Source organism: Sesamum indicum, linkage group LG5, assembly GCF_026168435.1.
Source record: "Sesamum indicum cultivar Baizhima isolate 11 linkage group LG5, ASM2616843v1, whole genome shotgun sequence".
Taxonomy (NCBI): Eukaryota; Viridiplantae; Streptophyta; class Magnoliopsida; order Lamiales; family Pedaliaceae; genus Sesamum; species Sesamum indicum.
In genome coordinates this window covers 15,890,590-15,909,326 of record NC_142661.1, presented here as the reverse complement: position 1 = coordinate 15,909,326, position 18,737 = coordinate 15,890,590, and the positions used below count along the sequence as shown (strand labels likewise).

General features: G+C 34.7%; 3 protein-coding genes across 3 annotated transcripts; all 3 read right to left on the bottom strand.

Annotated features, from left to right (window-relative positions):
• Positions 1 to 277: 277 nt before the first annotated feature.
• LOC105162156 (uncharacterized) lies at positions 278 to 4,350 on the bottom strand. Its single transcript, XM_020693896.2, has 4 exons — positions 3,426 to 4,350; positions 2,943 to 3,305; positions 856 to 2,859; positions 278 to 775 (listed from the first exon to the last, which is right to left on the bottom strand). Exons 1-4 carry the CDS (start codon positions 4,333 to 4,335, stop codon positions 423 to 425), a joined length of 3,630 nt encoding a protein of 1,209 aa, XP_020549555.2. The 5' UTR covers positions 4,336 to 4,350; the 3' UTR covers positions 278 to 422.
• A 5,499-nt stretch (positions 4,351 to 9,849) lies between these two features.
• LOC148788174 (putative LRR receptor-like serine/threonine-protein kinase At3g47570) lies at positions 9,850 to 10,963 on the bottom strand. Its single transcript, XM_088880397.1, has 2 exons — positions 10,319 to 10,963; positions 9,850 to 10,238 (listed from the first exon to the last, which is right to left on the bottom strand). Exons 1-2 carry the CDS (start codon positions 10,596 to 10,598, stop codon positions 9,865 to 9,867), a joined length of 654 nt encoding a protein of 217 aa, XP_088736523.1. The 5' UTR covers positions 10,599 to 10,963; the 3' UTR covers positions 9,850 to 9,864.
• A 1,415-nt stretch (positions 10,964 to 12,378) lies between these two features.
• On the bottom strand, positions 12,379 to 13,736 carry LOC105162157 (uncharacterized). The gene is made up of 2 exons (XM_088880398.1): positions 12,885 to 13,736; positions 12,379 to 12,764 (listed from the first exon to the last, which is right to left on the bottom strand). The coding sequence occupies exons 1-2, from the start codon at positions 13,726 to 13,728 to the stop codon at positions 12,394 to 12,396; spliced, it is 1,215 nt and encodes a 404-aa protein (XP_088736524.1). The 5' UTR covers positions 13,729 to 13,736; the 3' UTR covers positions 12,379 to 12,393.
• Between the last annotated feature and the right edge of the window lie 5,001 nt (positions 13,737 to 18,737).

Below are 18,737 nucleotides of genomic sequence, written 5' to 3'. Positions count from 1 at the left end.
AAGTGTCAAAATAAGCAAAAATTGAAGCTCAAATGCACTTCACGCGCGTGCAATCCATCTTCCGTTAGTTTTTAGCTGCAGAGAGTTTTTGCAAAAAATTTTAAAACAGAAAGGGCCTTTAACCTATTTTTAAAATGTAAAGAGATTTTTACTTATTTTAAAAAAATACAAAGGAGTAAAATGAAATTTAACCGTCCTTCCGGACATCCAAAGCAAATACCCTAAGACAAAATAATCCCACAGCAAGCAAGATTATTTTCTTGAGTGTAAATACATGTAACAACTTAAACATGTCGCACTTATCTTCTATTCATATACATATATATATATAGTATTTAATGAATGTATGTTCCTTGTAGAATACTACAAAACAACATATATATCATCAAGTTTTACCATCTTTAAACACTACCCTTTTTAATCTATGGGAATAATTCCAAGAGCTTAAACCTGATCTTCTTCAAGGCCTCAACAACATCTTCCATGCTAATCCTATCACCAGGGCTTTCCATGGAGCATTTCAAAGCCAACTCCATTATGGAAGATAAGCATTCCAACGTTTTATCGACGACGATCTTTTCTTCCGACCTCAACAATCCGGGATCAATGATTCGTGCTATGGCGTTAGGTATGGAGCTCTTCACCCAGCCCCTTAGGCTTAAGTCTCCAGCGAACGTCTCGCTGCTCGGCTTCATTCTTGTAAAAACTTCCATCAGCATAATCCCAAAGCTATATACATCTGACTTTATCGACACTAAACCTTCCGATCCATACTCTGTCGATAGTCGAAAGAAGCAAAATGGACTCATTGATCATACATTAAAAGTTGGAAAGTTGAAGGGATAGATGGTTTACCTGGTGCAATGTAACCCAATGTTGCAAAAGTAGTGGTCTGCACAAAGCTATAGTCTTCGCCTAACAGCTTAGAGATCCCGAAATCACTCAGATGGCCAACCATGTCTTCGTTCAATAGCACATTACTAGGTTTTAAATCACAGTGAACTATGGGTATTGAGTAACCATGATGGAGATATTCCAATGCACATGCTGCATCTATCATTATGCTAGTTCTTTCCATGATGTCCAAGAAACAGTCGTCCGAGTATAGCCACTTCTCCAGGCTCCCTTTAGGCATGTATTCAAGAATCAAGGCCTTGAAATGTGCATTGGAGCAAGCACCGATAACTTTGCATAGATTTCTATGTCGAAGGCTACGTAGTACTTCACATTCCCTGTGGAAACTCTTGAAAGCCCCTTCTTGTTGTAAGTTGAATACCTTAATGGCAATGGTATCTCCGTTTCGAAGAGTCCCTTTATAGACAGAGCTGAAACCACCACTGCCAAGCAAATGGCTATCGTCAAACCCTTCAGTTGCTTGTAGAAGGTCGTTATATGAGGTCCGTAATAGTGTTGCATTCGATGATATTTCCTTCTGAGTTTCTGCAGCTGCTATTTCCTTGCTTCGGTATCTCACAAATATGTATGCCAAGACAAGGAAGAATACTAATGCTGCAGCTCCCAACAAAGCATACAAAACCCGAAGAATCACTTTTCTGCGGTTTGATTTATGAACTTTAGTGTTCTGGCACGGGGGAACACCGTATCTGGGATCACCACAGAGTCCTCCGTTAGACACGAAGGCCTCACCACCGAAGTTCTTGAAGGGGCCACCGTTGGGGATCTCACCACTTAAATCATTGAAAGAAACATTAAAATAGGTGAGATACAGAATTCTCTCCAAGGACCTTGGAATATTGCCAGAAAGATTGTTGTGCGATAAATCCAATTCCGCTAAGTTTACTAGCTGACCAATTGACTCAGGAATAGACCCTTCAAATTTATTATGTGCCAATGAAAGATTAATCAGGTCAAACATATCGCCAACTGAGGGAGGGATGGTGCCAGAGAACTGATTCATTGACAGATCAAGTACTGTTGCAGTCTTCAGGTTTCCAATATCCGGAGACAGAGAGCCGACTAGAACATTTGAAGTCAGATTCAGCTGCAAAAGATCATTCAGCCGCCACAAGCTTGGAGGTATGCCTGAACTCAAATTGTTGTTGCCTATGTATAGAGACCTCAGAGCAGTGAGATTTCCTATGCAGTCTGGAATAGCACCACTGATTTGGTTCTGGTAAAGCAGTAGTCCATTCAAATTTTGTAATCCACAAAGATTCTCTGGAATAGGCCCGCTTATCCTGTTCCGCATAAGAGCTAATCCTTGAAGCTTTTGCAGATTCACCAGTGCCTTCGGTATTGATCCTGTCAGCTGATTGCCGTAGAGACTTAAAAGGAACAAATTAGTCAGATTCCCAAACTCATCTGGAATGCTGCCGTAAAGGCCGCAATTGTAACCATAGAAATACTCAAGAGAATTCGACAGATTCCCAACAGAAACAGGAAGAATGCTGCTGAAAAGATTATCCCCTAAAGACAACTTTCTCAGATGTCTGCAGTTTGTCAATGAAGAGATGAAGTTCAGCTCAGACGATTTACTCACAAAGCTGTTTTCACCCAAGTTCATGTCCTGCAGGAAACTCAACTCTCCAAGGGAGTTGGGAACTAGTCCAGTAAAGTTGTTACCAGCAAAGTTTATGACGGTGAGCTTAGAAGAATTTGAAATAGAATCAGGGATTTCTCCACTTAAATTATTGTTGTTCAAGTAGAGTTCTTCTATATTAGGTAGCCCGTGACCGAAGTTGGATGGAAGCTGGCCTGAGAGTTGATTCATCGAAACGGAAATCGATTGTAAAGTTGATATGTTGAAGATTTCTGTTGGAATGGTACCCATTAAGTTGTTGACTCCCAAATACAGTACTTCCAAAGATTGAAGATTGCCTATCTCTTTTGGGATTGTGCCTACGAAATTATAAGCTCTCAGTTCAAAAGCAGTCATCAATGTCATAAGAACTGCAATTGTACCGAATTTGGAGGTTACCTACCTATCAAGTTGTTGTAGCCAACGTAAAAATTCTGGAGCATCGTTAAATTTCCGACCCCTCTTGGTATGACTCCAGTTATGTTGTTGTAAGATAGTGACCACATCTGAAGTGCTGAGCATTCGCCAATTCTTTCTGGGAGCTCACCGACTAACTCGTTCACATGGAAAAAGACCTCTTGAAGTCGGGAAGAACCAGAGCACATATCAGCAGGGAGAGCGCCAGTCAGGTTACAGTTTGCGATATTAATGTACTGCAGTGAGGAAATATTGAAGATTGTCGAAGGTATAGAGCCTTTAAGAAAGTTATCTCCCATGCCTAACTCCTTCAAGTTCCGAAGGTCGCCCAGCTCTTCTGGGATTTGACCTGTCGGCCGTGCTAAATTGTATCAGGTCTTAATATACAGATCAAGCTAGAAAAAGATGAACTACAAGCATATGATTGATAAGAAATCTTGTATACTTATATAGGAGGAAACGAAATTACCTGTCAAGTCGTTGGAGCCTAGATACAATATCTCAAGTGCCGTTAAGTTGCCAATTCCACTAGGTACAGAGCCGCTAAATTTGTTGTGCGACAATGAAAGCAGACGGAGTTGTGAGCACTGAGAAATGTTTGAAGGTATCTGGCCATCCAACTCATTTGAAGACAAATATAGCTCATTGAGTCTTGGAAGGCTGCGACAGAGGTCACCTTGCAGATCACCTGATAAGCTATTCCCAGTAAGAGCAAGAGACTCCAGGCTCGAGATATTGAAGATTGTCGTTGGAATTAGTCCATCAAACTTGTTAAACTGCAAACTCAACCTCTTCAAATTATGCAGATTTCCAATCTCATCAGGGATTTTCCCCTGTAAAGAGTTGTAGGACAGGTCCAGCATCTCAAGCTTCGACATGTTGGCAATAGAAGTTGGCCCGAAACCACTGAAACTATTGTTTCTAAGATTCAAGAACTGAAGTTCACCCAAGAACCCGAACCAAGAAGGAACATCTCCACCGAAGTCGTTGAACCTGAAATCGATCACTTCCAATCTTCTCAACTGAGCCAGCTCTTGGGGCAGGCTGCCATGAAAACTGTTGCTACTCAAGTTCAGTGACACAAGAAAGGTGAGATTTCCCATATCGGGCGGCAGGTTTCCTGCAAGTCCCATTGTAGAAATATCCAAAGCAGTCACTCTTTGGTGGCGAGAACCACACGTAACTCCAATCCAGCTGCAAACAGAGGTAGAATCAGACCAGTTTCTTGACAATATATGAGAAGGGTCTATAGCGAGCCGGGATTTCAATGCCAGAAGCGCTGATTCATCGGTGGTTATATTGGTCAACGCCATGGCCAACAAAGCCGTTAGACATTGTGTCAAGAGAAGTACAAGAGGAAATAAGCCACCTCTCATCATTGGAAAAAATAGAAACTTTCTGTATCAGAAAATCAGAGGTGGAAGAGAAAACGTATGCTATTCATTTGTTGGACTTTCCTAATATGTCAGGTTATTGCATGTCTATTTCAATCAAGTGTCTGAAAGTGTAAACTAAGTCAAGAAAATCAACTACAATTGATAAAAATACTCATCAGAATACAAAAATGATCATTGAAAAAGACTAACCCTGTTCTGCACCGGAACGACGAGTGTGAACACGATGACAAATTCCTTGTAATTCGTCCAGCTGTAAATCCTCCTGTTTCTTACATGAAGAATCATCATACTTAAAATCAAAGTATTCTGTGTCTGTTGACCCCTGAGATGTGACATTCTTCATACCTACAGCATGATCATGAGGAGAATAAAGTTGCTTGCTATACTTTATGATCAAAAGATTTGTTGATGCAAGAACAATGTGAGGTTTACCATTTCAGACACCAGTAGTACAGCTTTCCTCATATCTGTTCAACTCTAGATGATCTTCTACTCATCATTATTTGTTCAATAGAGAACTCAAAGTTCAAATGCAAAGAAAGTTGCACCTATAAATAGAAAATTCTTGCCCAGACGCCGAATCAAATATCACATAACAACTGAATTGCATTTGTCATATAATTAAGTGATAATTGTACTCCTCTTCCTTGAAGTTTGGTTTAATTATACATAAAACCCCTGTGATTTGAGAAATTACATATAGTACCCCTAAGGTTTGCCCTGCAATTAGTGAGTAATAAATCAATTGCGGGTAAATTAAATTTTTATTCAAATTTTTTTTGGTTAATATTAGTAATTTTGGTGAATTTTGACTAACGAAAAGACTTATTTGTTAGACGAAAGCAAAACTCAGGGATGTCAGATGTAATTTGCCAAACCACAGGAGGTTTACGTATAATTACAGCAAACCTCAAAAGAGGGGAGTATAATTATCTTTATATTTATTTTAATTTCAATCAAGTAGGGTACGGATTACAATTTCCCTCTATAAATTATAAATTGCTCTAAATTGTTGTCAAAAGGTAATCATTTCGTATTTTTGGGTTAAGTGTAATTTACCTAATGTGAAATTAGAAAGATAAAAAAAAAACTAAAGAAAAAAGAAATTACTAAAAGAAAACCCTAACATTTGAAAAATGATGCAAAAAACACACTGGGCAAGGAGACAATGTGCATCATTGTTCAAATGTTAGGTGGGTTTTTTGTATCTTCTTATTTTAGAGGGATTTTTTTTAAGTTTTCAAATTTTATAGAGGTAAATTGTATTTAATCCTGTATTTTTTTATATACTAGTGAAAGGTATATAAGTTGTGCATATTGCAGTCGTTTTTGTTACAATTTGAAGTTTTAAAACTTATAAATAATATTTCAATTTTAATTTTCAAATTAAAGTGTGTAACATCCTTTTAATTTTATAACACCCCATTAATGAACATTATTTCTATTTTAATTTTGGGTATTACATGTCCTATCCTAACACTATAAATAGGAGGTGTTAGAGGTCTACGAACACACACAACTCACTCTTGCAACCAATTCTCACATTTCTATTCTTCTTACTACATATTTTTTGACAACTTAATAAGGTTTAGTTCTCTAGTTTTCTTGTGAACGTGCTCATAATAGAAGACACCAGTTGGAGTCTTCTTGGGTTTTATCTTGACGTGGTGGTGAGCCAATAGTACCTACACGGAGGGAGGCCATCACGATCTTAGGACAGCGTAAAGTGACGTGACTCCTACAGGCCAACCGTTTTATATTTATTTACATATATCACATTCATTATTTATTTTGATTTGACAAAACTATTTTAACAATAAATTAAAATTTTCAAAATAGTTTTTTAGTTTTTATATTTTTATTTTCACTTGAAACAAAGCTATTTTAATAGTAAACTAAAATTTTCAAAACAGTTTTTAATTTTTGTATTTTTATTTTCACTTGAAAAAAGTGTAAGGAATCAAAATATTTCAAATTTTATGATAAAAAACATATAAACGACAAAATTTTATTTGTATCATAAGCAAATTCTTTTAGTTCTTTAGATTAATATATTCTGTAAATGTTCATAAGAACAATTCATGTTTTTTATACATGAGCAAATTATATAATTTTGTTAAAAATATACTTACAATTTATGTATATATATTTACGTCACGCCCCAAAAGTAGGTCCGCTTGTTTAGGCACTATTCTTATGACGTAATCTAACATAAATCAAAATAATAATATACTTATTAAAATAAATAGTTTAATGGCCAGATCACATGCCCTAAAAATTAGGCCTCTTTCACCTCTACTTCCATAACTTTTCTAGGTCTCTCGGGCTGCTTCACTTGCCTATTGGAGAGCTGTCAAGGCATTAGCATTGAGACTAGACGAGACGGCTATGATTGGTATTTCCGGGGCTAGGTAGTAAGGAGCTAGACTTTGATTTGTTCATATTATTATCTGTATTTGAAGGAGGAAAATCGAAATACATAAGCAAAAGCTTAGTGAGGCCAAAATAGACGCACGGTAAAGAAAATATCAATAATAGAAAAGTCAATCGAAATAATTAAACACTACGGGGCTTTAGTATCATTTCAACTAGCTAAATAAGTATTAATTTTTATCAAAATGAAAGAATTGAACAACTAATCTTAATAGATCATCACTAATTTGAGTTATCATGTGAATGTAAAAATATAATAGACACAAGATCATCATTTTCTTTATAGTTAGGAAAAATAAATAAATTAATCTAATTGGTAAATACTTTTGATCATTTATAGTTATTATCAAACATAAAATTAATCATAAAATTACAAGTGAGTTAAGTCCTCAATCGAGTATCATATATTTAACTAAAAATTGCGTTTTTAGTTCCACGATATAAAGAGATAACAATTTTAGTCCTTCATTTTACTCGAATTGTAAAATATTTCCAAAAATGGAACTTTTTGCCACGTATAGTCCCACTTCCAACTTTCATAGAAGAAATAAACGACAACCATATGATTCATGTATGTGTATTTTACCGTTCGATAAAAAGTGGCTCTCGAAACTAATTATAAAAAGAAATTGAATATTATAATAAAATATATAGATTCTCCTATCCTATGAGATGAAAAATGTAATTTTGCCATACTTGTTATTAAATCTTTAAACACACATAGTTTGCTTCATGTGCTTCAAATACTATTTTAATTTAGCACTATTAAAGCAAAGCTTAATGATCCCTTCTGCAAGCCAATCAAATTTGAAAGGCAATAAAAAGTAACTAATTTTTTTAATATTAATAAAATACTATAATTAATATGAAATAATAATTGCACGTGTTAATTAATTCCTTGCTAATTCATTGAAAAAATTTAAACTACGAGGTTGGTGGATAGAGAGTGAGAGTAAAGAGATCAAGATGGTGTTTCCATGAGTGTATAATTTTTTTAGGATAAGTTAGGAAGGGATTTTTTTTAAATTTATTATAATTATAAATATATTATTATTAATTATTTAAAAACTTATAAATATTTTTTAAAATTAATAGTTATCTAATAAATACATTTTCATGATAGTTTATTGTAAGGTGGTATTTGTTACAATTTTATTATTGCAAATATCGTTGCAAACTATGCATTGAAATTTTGTCATGAATTTTTATTGCAAATACTGTTGTAAATGAAATAAGATCTTGCGACGAAATTGTCGCAAACTTTGATGTGAAGATATTATCACAAATGTCATTGAAAAATATAATAAAGTCCGTTGTAAAGTTTGTGGCAAAATTCATTTGAAATTCAAAGTTTTGGCAATATTTGCAACGGATCAATTGTTAGAAGGGACGTTAATTCGTGCAAAAATTTACCAATGATGGAAAACAGATATAATTATAACATTACTATCTATTGGAAAAATCAACTTTTCGTGTCAAAACAGTTTTGCCACGGATATTAATGCAAAATCTGTGGCAAAAGCCTTTGCTATGATGCATTTTTTTTGTAATGTTAGACAATCGTTAATTTTAAAGGTATTTATAATTTTCTAAACAACAAAAAGCTTGTAATAATGACTAATTGAAGAAAAGTCCATTATAATTTACCCAATCTTTTAATTAAAATATTTAGAAATTTGATATTTGAAAACTTACACACTGAGAATATTATTAAAAGGCTAAAATGCATAAAATTCCCCTATATTTTAAAAATTCAGCAAAAAAGCCCTCTCTGATTTGAAAATAGACAAAACACCTCTCTGTGTTTAAAAAACTCAGTTCAATCGCCCACTTCTATTAAATATGACTAACGGCATTAATTTTTTGATAAAATGATCATTATGCCCTTACTTCATATATATTATTTCTTATTTTATTAATCAATGAATTTGTATTAATTATACCAGAGCAATCAGATCCGATCAATTAATGTTAGCAGTTGGATCTTAAATTTATAAAAAAAAAAATCAATGGTTTATATTTTATTAATTAATAATATATTTTATAAAAATTTATTTAAAAAAATTAAACAAAATTAAAACCCCCTCCTGAATCACCACCACCCCCCACCCCGCCTTCCATCCCCAAATTTGGGTGACGACGACTCTGGGTGACACTGTCGCCTGATGTTTGTGTGGGAAAAGAGGGCGATGACGATCGCCGCAGCCTCTATTTTTTTTTATTTTTTTAATTCTATTACTGTCGCCTCTACGGCCGCCACCTCTATTTTTTTATGTTTTTAATTTTGTTAATCAAATATATTTTAATTAATTAAAAATAATTTTAGATAGTTATAATAATGAAATATATATTTTAGTTAATTAATTTTAAATAATTATTGTACTTAAAGTAATTTAAATATATATTTTAGTTAATTTTTTAAATAATTATAATAATTATTATATTTAAAGTAATTTACAACTTATAATTATTATAATAGATATAGATATTCAAATTTAAAAAATAAAATTTAATGTATTAGTTTTTTTAATGTATTTTTTCATTTTGTTGTATTTTGATATTTAAATATACTTGAGAATAAAAGAATTTATATTTTTAAAAGAGAGAAAAATGAAAGGAAAAAAAAAAGAATTAAAAAGAGTTTAATGTGATCATAGTAATTTCACATAAAATATTGGGGTATTTTGATCAATTAAATACAAAAAGTGTCAAAATATGCAAAAAATTGAAGCCAAATGCATCTCAGGCGCGTGCAACCCATCTTCCTTTAGTTTTTAGCGGCAGACAGTTTTTTGCTAAAATTTTTAGGAGGGGGCTTTAACCTATTTTTAAAACATTAAGAGATTTTTAGCTATTTTAGAAAAATACAGAGGAGTAGACATCCGAAGCAAATAACCTAAGACAAAATAATCCCACAACAAGCAAGATTATTTTCATCAGTATAATCATATACATTTAACAACTTAAACATGTCTCACTTATCATCGATTCATATACATATATATATAGTATTTAATGAATGTACCTTCCTTGTAGAATACTACAGAACAACATATATATCATCAAGTTTCACCATCTTTAAACACTACCCTTTTTAATATATGCGAATAATTCCAAGAGCTTAAACCTGATCTTCTTCAAGGCCTCAACAACATCTTCCATGCTAATCCTATCACCAGGGCTTTCCATGGAGCATTTCAAAGCCAACTCCATTATGGAAGATAAGCATTCCAACGTTTTATCGACGACGATCTTTTCTTCCGACCTCAACAATCCGGGATCAATGATTCGTGCTATGGCGTTAGGTATGGAACTCTTCACCCAGCCCCTTAGGCTTAAGTTTCCAGCTAACGTCTCGCTGCTCGGCTTCATTCTTGTAAAAACTTCCATCAGCATAATCCCAAAGCTATATACATCTGACTTTATCGACACTAAACCTTCCGATCCATACTCTGTCAATAGTCGAAAGAAGCAAAATGGACTCATTGATCATACATTAAAAGTTGGAAAGTTGAAGGGATAGATGGTTTACCTGGTGCAATGTAACCCAATGTTGCAAAAGTGGTGGTCTGCACAAAGCTATCGTCTTCACCTAACAGCTTAGAGATCCCGAAATCACTCAGATGGCCAACCATGTCTTCGTTCAATAACACATTACTAGGTTTTAAATCACAGTGAACTATGGGTATTGAGTAACCATGATGGAGATATTCCAATGCACATGCTGCATCTATCATTATGCTAGTTCTTTGTATGATGTCCAAGAAACGGTCGTCCGAGTATATCCACTTCTCGAGGCTCCCTTTAGGCATGTATTCAAGGATCAAGGCCTTGAAATGTGTGTTGGAGCAAGCACCGATAACTTTGCATAGATTTCTATGTCGAAGGCTACGTAGTACTTCACATTCCCTGTTGAAACTCTTGAAAGCGCCTTCTTGTTGTAAGTTGAATACCTTAATGGCAACGGTATCACCGTCCCGGAGAGTCCCTTTATAGACAGAGCTGAAACCACCACTGCCAAGCAAATGGCTATCGTTAAACCCTTCAGTTGCTCGTAGAAGATCGTTATATGATGTCCGTAATAGTGTTGCATTGGATGATATTTCACTCTGAGTTTCTGCAGCTGCTATTTCCTTCCTTCGGTATCTCACAAATACGCATGCCAAGACAAGGAAGAAAACTAATGCTGCAGCTCCCAACAAAGCATACACAACACGTAGAATCACTTTTCTTCGGTTTGATTTATGAACTTTAGTGTTCTGGCACGGGGGAACACCGTATCTGGGATCACCGCAGAGTCCTCCGTTAGACACGAAGGCCTCACCACCGAAGTTCTTGAAGGGGCCACCATTGGGGATCTCACCACTTAAATCATTGAAAGAAACATTAAAGTAGGTGAGATACAGAATTCTCTCCAAGGACCTTGGAATATTGCCAGAAAGATTGTTGTGCGATAAATCCAATTCCGCTAAGTTTACTAGCTGACCAATTGACTCAGGAATAGACCCTTCAAATTTATTATGCGCCAATGAAAGATTAATCAGGTCATGCATATCGCCAACTGAGGGAGGAATGGTGCCAGAGAACTGATTCATTGACAGATCAAGTACTGTTGCAGTCTTCAGGTTTCCAATATCCGGAGACAGAGAGCCGACTAGAACATTTGAAGTCAGATTCAGCTGCAAAAGATCATTCAGCCGCCACAAGCTTGGAGATACTGAACTCAAATTGTTGTTGCCTATGTATAGAGACCTCAGAGCAGTGAGATTTCCTATGCAGTCTGGAATAGCACCACTGATTTGGTTCTGGTGAAGCAGTAGTCCATTCAAATTTTGTAATCCACAAAGATCCTCTGGAATAGGTCCGCTTATCCTGTTCCGCATAAGAGCTAATCCTTGAAGCTTTTGCAGATTCACCAGTGTCTTCGGTATTGATCCTGTCAGCTGATTTCCGTAGAGACTTAAAAGGAACAAATTAGTGAGATTGCCAAACTCATCTGGAATGCTGCCGTAAAGGCCGCAATTGTAACCATAGAAATATTCGAGAGAATTCGACAGATTCCCCACAGAAACAGGAAGAATGCTGTTGAAAAGATTATCCCCTAAAGACAACCTTCTCAGATGTCTGCAGTTTGTCAATGAACGGATGAAGCTCAGCTCTGACGATTTACTCACAAAGCTGTTTTCACCCAAGTATATGTCCTGCAGGAAACTCAACTCTCCAAGGGAGTTGGGAACTAGTCCAGTAAAGTTGTTACCAGAAAAGCTGATGATGGTGAGCTTAGAAGAATTTGCGATAGAATCAGGGATTTCACCACTTAAATTATTGTCGTTCAAGTAGATTTCTTCTATGTTAGGTAGCCCGTGACCGAAGTTGGATGGAAGTTGGCCTGAGAGTTGATTCATCAAAACGGTAATCGATTGTAAAGTTGATATGTTGAAGATTTCTGTTGGAATGGAACCCCTTAAGTTGTTGACTCCCAAGTAAAGCACTTGCAAAGATTGAAGATTGCCTATCTCTTTTGGGATTGTGCCTACAAAATTATAAGCTCTCAGTTCAAAAGCTGTCATCAATATCATAAGAACTGCAATTGCATAGACTTGGAGGTTACCTACCTATCAAGTTGTTGTAGCCAACATAAAAATTCTGGAGCATCGTTAAATTTCCGACCCCTCTGGGTATGACTCCAGTTATGTTGTTGTAAGATAGTGACCACGTCTGAAGTGCAGAGCATTCGCCAATTCTTTCTGGGAGCTCACCCACTAACTCATTCACATGGAAAAAGACCTCTTGAAGTCGGGAAGAACCAGAGCACATATCAGCAGGGAGAGCGCCAGTCAGGTTACAGTTTGCGATATTAATGTACTGCAGTGAGGAAATATTGAAGATTGTCGAAGGTATAGAGCCTTTAAGAAAGTTATCTCCCATGCCTAACTCCTTCAAGTTCCGAAGGTCGCCCAGCTCTTCTGGGATTTGACCTGTCGGCCGTGCTAAATTGTATCAGGTCTTAATATACAGATCAAGCTAGAAAAAGATGAACTACAAGCATATGATTGATAAGAAATCTTGTATACTTACATAGGAGGAAACGAAATTACCTGTCAAGTCGTTGGAGCCTAGATACAATATCTCAAGAGCCGTTAAGTTGCCAATTCCACTAGGTACAGAGCCGCTAAATTTGTTGTGCGACAATGAAAGCAGACGGAGTTGTGAGCACTGAGAAATGTTTGAAGGTATCTGGCCATCCAACTCATTTGAAGACAAATATAGCTCAATGAGTCTTGGAAGGCTGCCACAGAGGTCACCTTGCAGATCACCTGATAAGCTATTCCCAGTAAGAGCAAGAGACTCCAGGCTCGAGATATTGAAGATTGTCGTTGGAATTAGTCCATCAAACTTGTTAAACTGCAAACTCAACCTCTTCAAATTATGCAGATTTCCAATCTCATCAGGGATTTTCCCCTGTAAAGAGTTGTAGGACAGGTCCAGCATCTCAAGCTTCGACATGTTGGCAATAGAAGTTGGCCCGAAACCACTGAAACTATTGTTTCTAAGATTCAAGAACTGAAGTTCACCCAAGAACCCGAACCAAGAAGGAACATCTCCACCGAAGTCGTTGAACCTGAAATCGATCACTTCCAATCTTCTCAACTGAGCCAGCTCTTGGGGCAGGCTGCCATGAAAACTGTTGCTACTCAAGTTCAGTGACACAAGAAAGGTGAGATTTCCCATATCGGGCGGCAGGTTTCCTGCAAGTCCCATTGTAGAAATATCCAAAGCAGTCACTCTTTGGTGGCGAGAACCACACGTAACTCCAATCCAGCTGCAAACAGAGGTAGAATCTGACCAGTTTCTTGACAATATATGTGAAGGGTCTATAGCGAGCCGGGATTTCAAGGCCAGAAGCGCTGATTCATCGGTGGTTATATTGGTCAACGCCATAGCCAAGAAAGCCGTTAGACATTGTGTCAAGAGAAGTACAAGAGGAAATAAGTCACCTCTCATCATTGGAAAAAGGAGAAACTTTCTGTATCGGGAAATCAGAGGTAGAAGAGAAAATGTATGGTATTCATTTGTTGGACTTTCCTATATGTCAGGTTATTGCATGTCTATTTCAATGAAGTGTCTGAAAGTGTAAACTAAGTCAAGAACATCAACTACAATGGATAAAAACACTCATCAGAATACAAAAATGATCATTAAAAAAGACTATCCTGTTCTGGGCCGGAACGGCAAGTGTGAACACGATTACAATACATTCCTTGTAATTCTTGCAGCTGTATTCCCTCCGGTTTCTTACATGAAGAAACATCATACTTAAAATCAAAGTATTCTGTGTTTGTTGACCCCTGAGATGTGACATTCTTCCTACCTACAGCATGATCATGACGAGAATGAAGTTGCTTGCATTGCTATACTTTATGATCAAAAGATTTGTTGATGCAAGAACAATGTGAGGTTTATCATTTCAGACACCAGTAGTACAGCTTTCCTCATATCTGTTCAAGTCTGGATGATTCTTCCACTCATCATTATTTGTTCAATAGAGAACTCAAAGTTGAAATGCAAAGAAAGTTGCACCTATAAATGGAAAATTTTTGCCCAGACGCCGAATCAAATCAATCCCAGAACAAGTGAATTGCAGTTGTCAGATAATTAAGGGATAATTACACTCCTCCCCCAGAGGTTTGGTGTAATTACACGTAGACCCCCTGTGGTATGGGAAATTACATATAGTATCCCTGAGGTTTGCCCTGCAATGAGTGAGTAATAAATCAATTGAGGGTAAATATCAAATTCTATTCAATTTTTTTTGGTTAATATTAGTAAATTTGGTGAATTTTGACTAATGAAAATACTTATTTGCTAGATGTAATTTATCAAATCACAGGAGTTTTACGTATAATTACACCAAATCTCAGGAGAGGAGAGTGTAATGATCCTTATAATTAATTTAAATTTGATCAAGTAGGATACGGATTAGAATTTCCCTCTATAAATTGCTCTAAATTGTTGTCAAAAGGTAATCATTTCGTATTTTTGGGTTAAGTGTAATTTACCTAATATGAAATTAGAAAGTTAAAAAAAAAACCTATAGAAAAAATAAAAATTACTTAAAGAAAACCCTAACATTTGAAAAATGATGCAAAAAACACATTGAGCAAGGAGACAATGTGCATCATTGTTCAAATGTTAGGTTTTTTGTATCTTCTTATTTTAGAGGGTTTTTTTTAACTTTTCAATTTTCATAGAGGTAAATTATATTTAACCCTGTATTTTTTTATATAGTAGTGAAAGGTATGTACGTTGTGCATATTGCAGTCGTTTTTTTGTTACAATTTGAAGTTTTAAACTTCAAAATAATATTTCATTTTATTTTTCAACTTAAAGTGTGTAACACTCTTTTTAATTTTATAACACCCTACTAATGACTATTATTTCTATTTTAATTTTGGGTGTTATGTCCTATCCTAATACTATAAATAGGAGGTCTTAGGAGTTAAGGAACACACACAACTCAATCTTGCATCTCAATTCTCACATTCATATTCTTCTTACTACATATTTTTTGGCAACTTGATAAGTTCTAGTTCTCTAGTCTTCTCGTAAATATGCTCACAATAGAAAACACCGGTTGAGACCTTCTTGGATTTTATTTTGGGGTGGTGGTTAGCCGATGGTACCTGCACGGAGGGAGGTCATCACGATCTTAGAACAACATCAAGTGACGTGATTCCTATAAGCTAGCCGTTTATATTTATTTACATATATCACATGCATTATTTATCTTGATTTGCCAAAGCTATTTTAACAGTAAACTAAAATTTTTAGAACAATCTAAAATCGTGATGTTTTAATCTTAAATAGTTAGATTTAAGGCTATATTTTATTTCTCTCTATTACAACTTAATTTTGCTTTGAAATATTTATTCATTATTGTCTTCATCATTGTAACAAACTTGTTCATATTGATATTGCATGTGGTTTAGTTAATATTTACATATATTGAAATTAATTGTTGGTATATTGCTTCACAAATCAAGTTTATTGTTTAAATATGAATTTTGATTCATGCTTGTACAAAGTTTTATATTTAATTAATTCTCATACTCAAATTTTGAAAACCAAATAGAACGCATTATACGCATTAGAATTTATCTTATAATAATAAGTCATTATCTTAAATCCTTTCATACATTTTCGTTAATATTTCTCTTTATTAGTAATTACATTGCTAAATTAGAGTTTATATATGCTATAATATTTAGTATAATATATATTGCTCTTATTGTTGAATATTGATTTGTTATTGTTTGACTCCTACAGTGACATTCTCCTTTCTTTGTTTTATTATTTTCTAACTTATTTTGAAAATAATGGCTTCTCTTTTGTATGCTAACAGTGTTAAATTTGAAATGTTTAATGGGGTTAATTTTAAAGATGGCAAAACCAAATGAGATATTGGTTAACTCATGTTCTTGAATTTATTTCTGCCATTGATAATAATGTTGAACTAAATTCTTGGCATACTCGTGAAGAGGTAGATTATCATTGTCATAATCGTATTCTAAGTGCTTTATCAGAAAGGCTCTATGATGTGTTTTATACTTATGCTAATGCTAAAGAACTTTGGAATGCATTAGAAACTTAATATGGGATTGATGATCCTGGAATACAAAGATTTAATGCCTCTACTTTCATGAAATATACTATGGTTGATGGAAAATCTATTAATGAGCAAATACATGAATTTCAAGATTTGTTAAGACCATTAGAAGAAAGTGGTACAAAATTTAGTGAAGATTACAAAGTTTCATGTTTGATTAATAAGCTTCCACCATCTCGGTCTAATTTTGCTGAAGGTTTAAGACATCAACACGGTGTATCAATTTTAACTCAAGCTTTTAAATCATTGAGAATAGAGGAGCAACATAGGATGAATGTTTACGTTTAAGAACAATAAAAAAGGTTGGAGGAACGATTATCGCCATAATAATACTCAACCTAAAATTCAAAATCATAGGAATGATAAAGGCAAAGAAAATGAAGAAAGGATGTGCTTTGTATATGGAAGGACTAATCATATGGCTAAGGATTGTTACTTTCGAAAAACTGAAAAAAATACTTCTAGTTCAACTTTAAGCCTAAGAATCAGCATGAACAAGTAAATATGTTGGTTGAAGAGGGACCGTCTATCAGGTTATAATCTATACCTTAATTAGTAAACTTTAAATATCAAAATAATGATTGGTGGCTAGACTTTGGAGCTAATATACATGTTTGTTTTGACAAATCAAGGTTTAAATCCTATCAGAACTCAAGTGGAGGAAGCATGATACTAGGAAATAATACAGCCGTACAAATTTATAGGATTGGAAGTATTGATCTAAAGATGACCTTTGGAAAGACATTAATTCTTGAAGGAGTGCAACATGTTCCCAACATTAGAAAGAATTTAATTAGTGGGTCTTGTTTAGTGCAAAAGTTACAAACTAGTTATGGAGTCAAATAAAGTTGTAATCACTAGAAATAATATTTTTGTTAGGAAAGGACTTGTTAGTGACGGATTATTTAAATTGAATATTGTAAATGAAATCAAGGAAGATTTCAATTTAATTCTCAATATTGAATCTAGTATTTTATAGCATGAAAGATTGGACATGTAAGTAATAGAAAGATTAAAAAACTTATGGAACTTAGTTTGATTTCAAAATTTCAAGTAAATATTGACTATAAATGTGAAATATGTGGGCAAGAAAAACAAACTAAAAGGCCTTATAAATCAGTTCAAAGAAATTCAAATATTTTGTCTTATCCATAGTGATGTTTGTGATTCAAATAGGTTTCCAACTAGAGGTGGTAATAAATATTTTATAACTTTTATAAATGATTTTTTCAAGTATTGCTATATTTATCTTATTAAAGCTAAGGATGAAGTTTTTGATAAGTTTAAAGTTTATAAAAATGAAGTTGAAAAACAATTAGAGAAAAAGATTAAAATATTAAGGTTTGATAGAGGGGAAAATTGTTGCACCCCCTTCGCTACAAGGGCTATATCTACCCTAAACGTCATACTTATAGTAATCCCTGTGTTCATATGTATACATTTGCACATAACCATCTAATCAATTTGCATACGTAATCCCAACACGTCATAATAGATATTATCAACTCACAACATTATATATAAATATACATATCAGACACCACAAAGTGATTCGTCACAAGTAATCCGTACGTTTATATTCTCTCTGTACAGACAAAATGTGATTTGTACTCTAACTGACAAAGAGGAGAAAACTGCATACTAGTCCGACCTACCTGAGTATAGCACGTAGACCAACTCTTCAACAGTCAAACACCTCAAAGTCTATTCTTGAATGAAAATGTCAGCAGAGGGATGAGTCTGCCACTCAGTAAGCAAATAACCAGCCCTATCCATATATGTATATCACATGTAACCTCAAACAAGATAAATAGGCAAGATGCATAGAATATATAGTCAATTTGCTTCCACATAATCATCTTTATTACACCACATAGCTATCTCGCAATAAGATAATCAAATTAAACTTCCCTTTTCCTAGTTTGCTTACCAGAAAGTGATATTGTATTTTTCCCGTCAACTCAATCTCACTGTTATATAAGTTCAAGTGAATCCCCTTGACAGCCGGCTCATCAATCTCATTTCGCATCATAGCTCTTTCAATTCGCATCATAGCTCTTTTATATCGCAGCATCGCTCTTTTCATATCACATCTTTTTCATATCGCATCAAAGCTCTTTTCATTTTATTTCTTTCTCATATCGCATCAAAGCTCTTTTCATTTCATTTCGCCTTATAGGCTTTTCAACACATCAAGGGATACTCACGCCACAATATATATTCAATTTCCACCACTCCCTCATTTTTACATATCACCATTCTTGTAAGCAACTAGTAACATAAA

Excerpts from the sequence above, each read along its gene's own strand:
- LOC105162156 (XM_020693896.2), bottom strand. The coding sequence starts at position 4,335 with ATGATGAGAGGTGGCTTATTTCCTCTTGTACTTCTCTTGACACAATGT. Across the intron at positions 3,306-3,425 it reads AGGCTCCAACGACTTGACAG|GTCAAATCCCAGAAGAGCTG; the intron begins GTAATTTCGTTT and ends CACGGCCGACAG. Across the intron at positions 776-855 it reads ATTGGGTTACATTGCACCAG|AGTATGGATCGGAAGGTTTA; the intron begins GTAAACCATCTA and ends GACTATCGACAG.
- LOC148788174 (XM_088880397.1), bottom strand. The coding sequence starts at position 10,598 with ATGCCTAAAGGGAGCCTCGAGAAGTGGATATACTCGGACGACCGTTTC. Across the intron at positions 10,239-10,318 it reads ATTGGGTTACATTGCACCAG|AGTATGGATCGGAAGGTTTA; the intron begins GTAAACCATCTA and ends GACTATTGACAG.
- LOC105162157 (XM_088880398.1), bottom strand. The coding sequence starts at position 13,728 with ATGGCGTTGACCAATATAACCACCGATGAATCAGCGCTTCTGGCCTTG. Across the intron at positions 12,765-12,884 it reads AGGCTCCAACGACTTGACAG|GTCAAATCCCAGAAGAGCTG; the intron begins GTAATTTCGTTT and ends CACGGCCGACAG.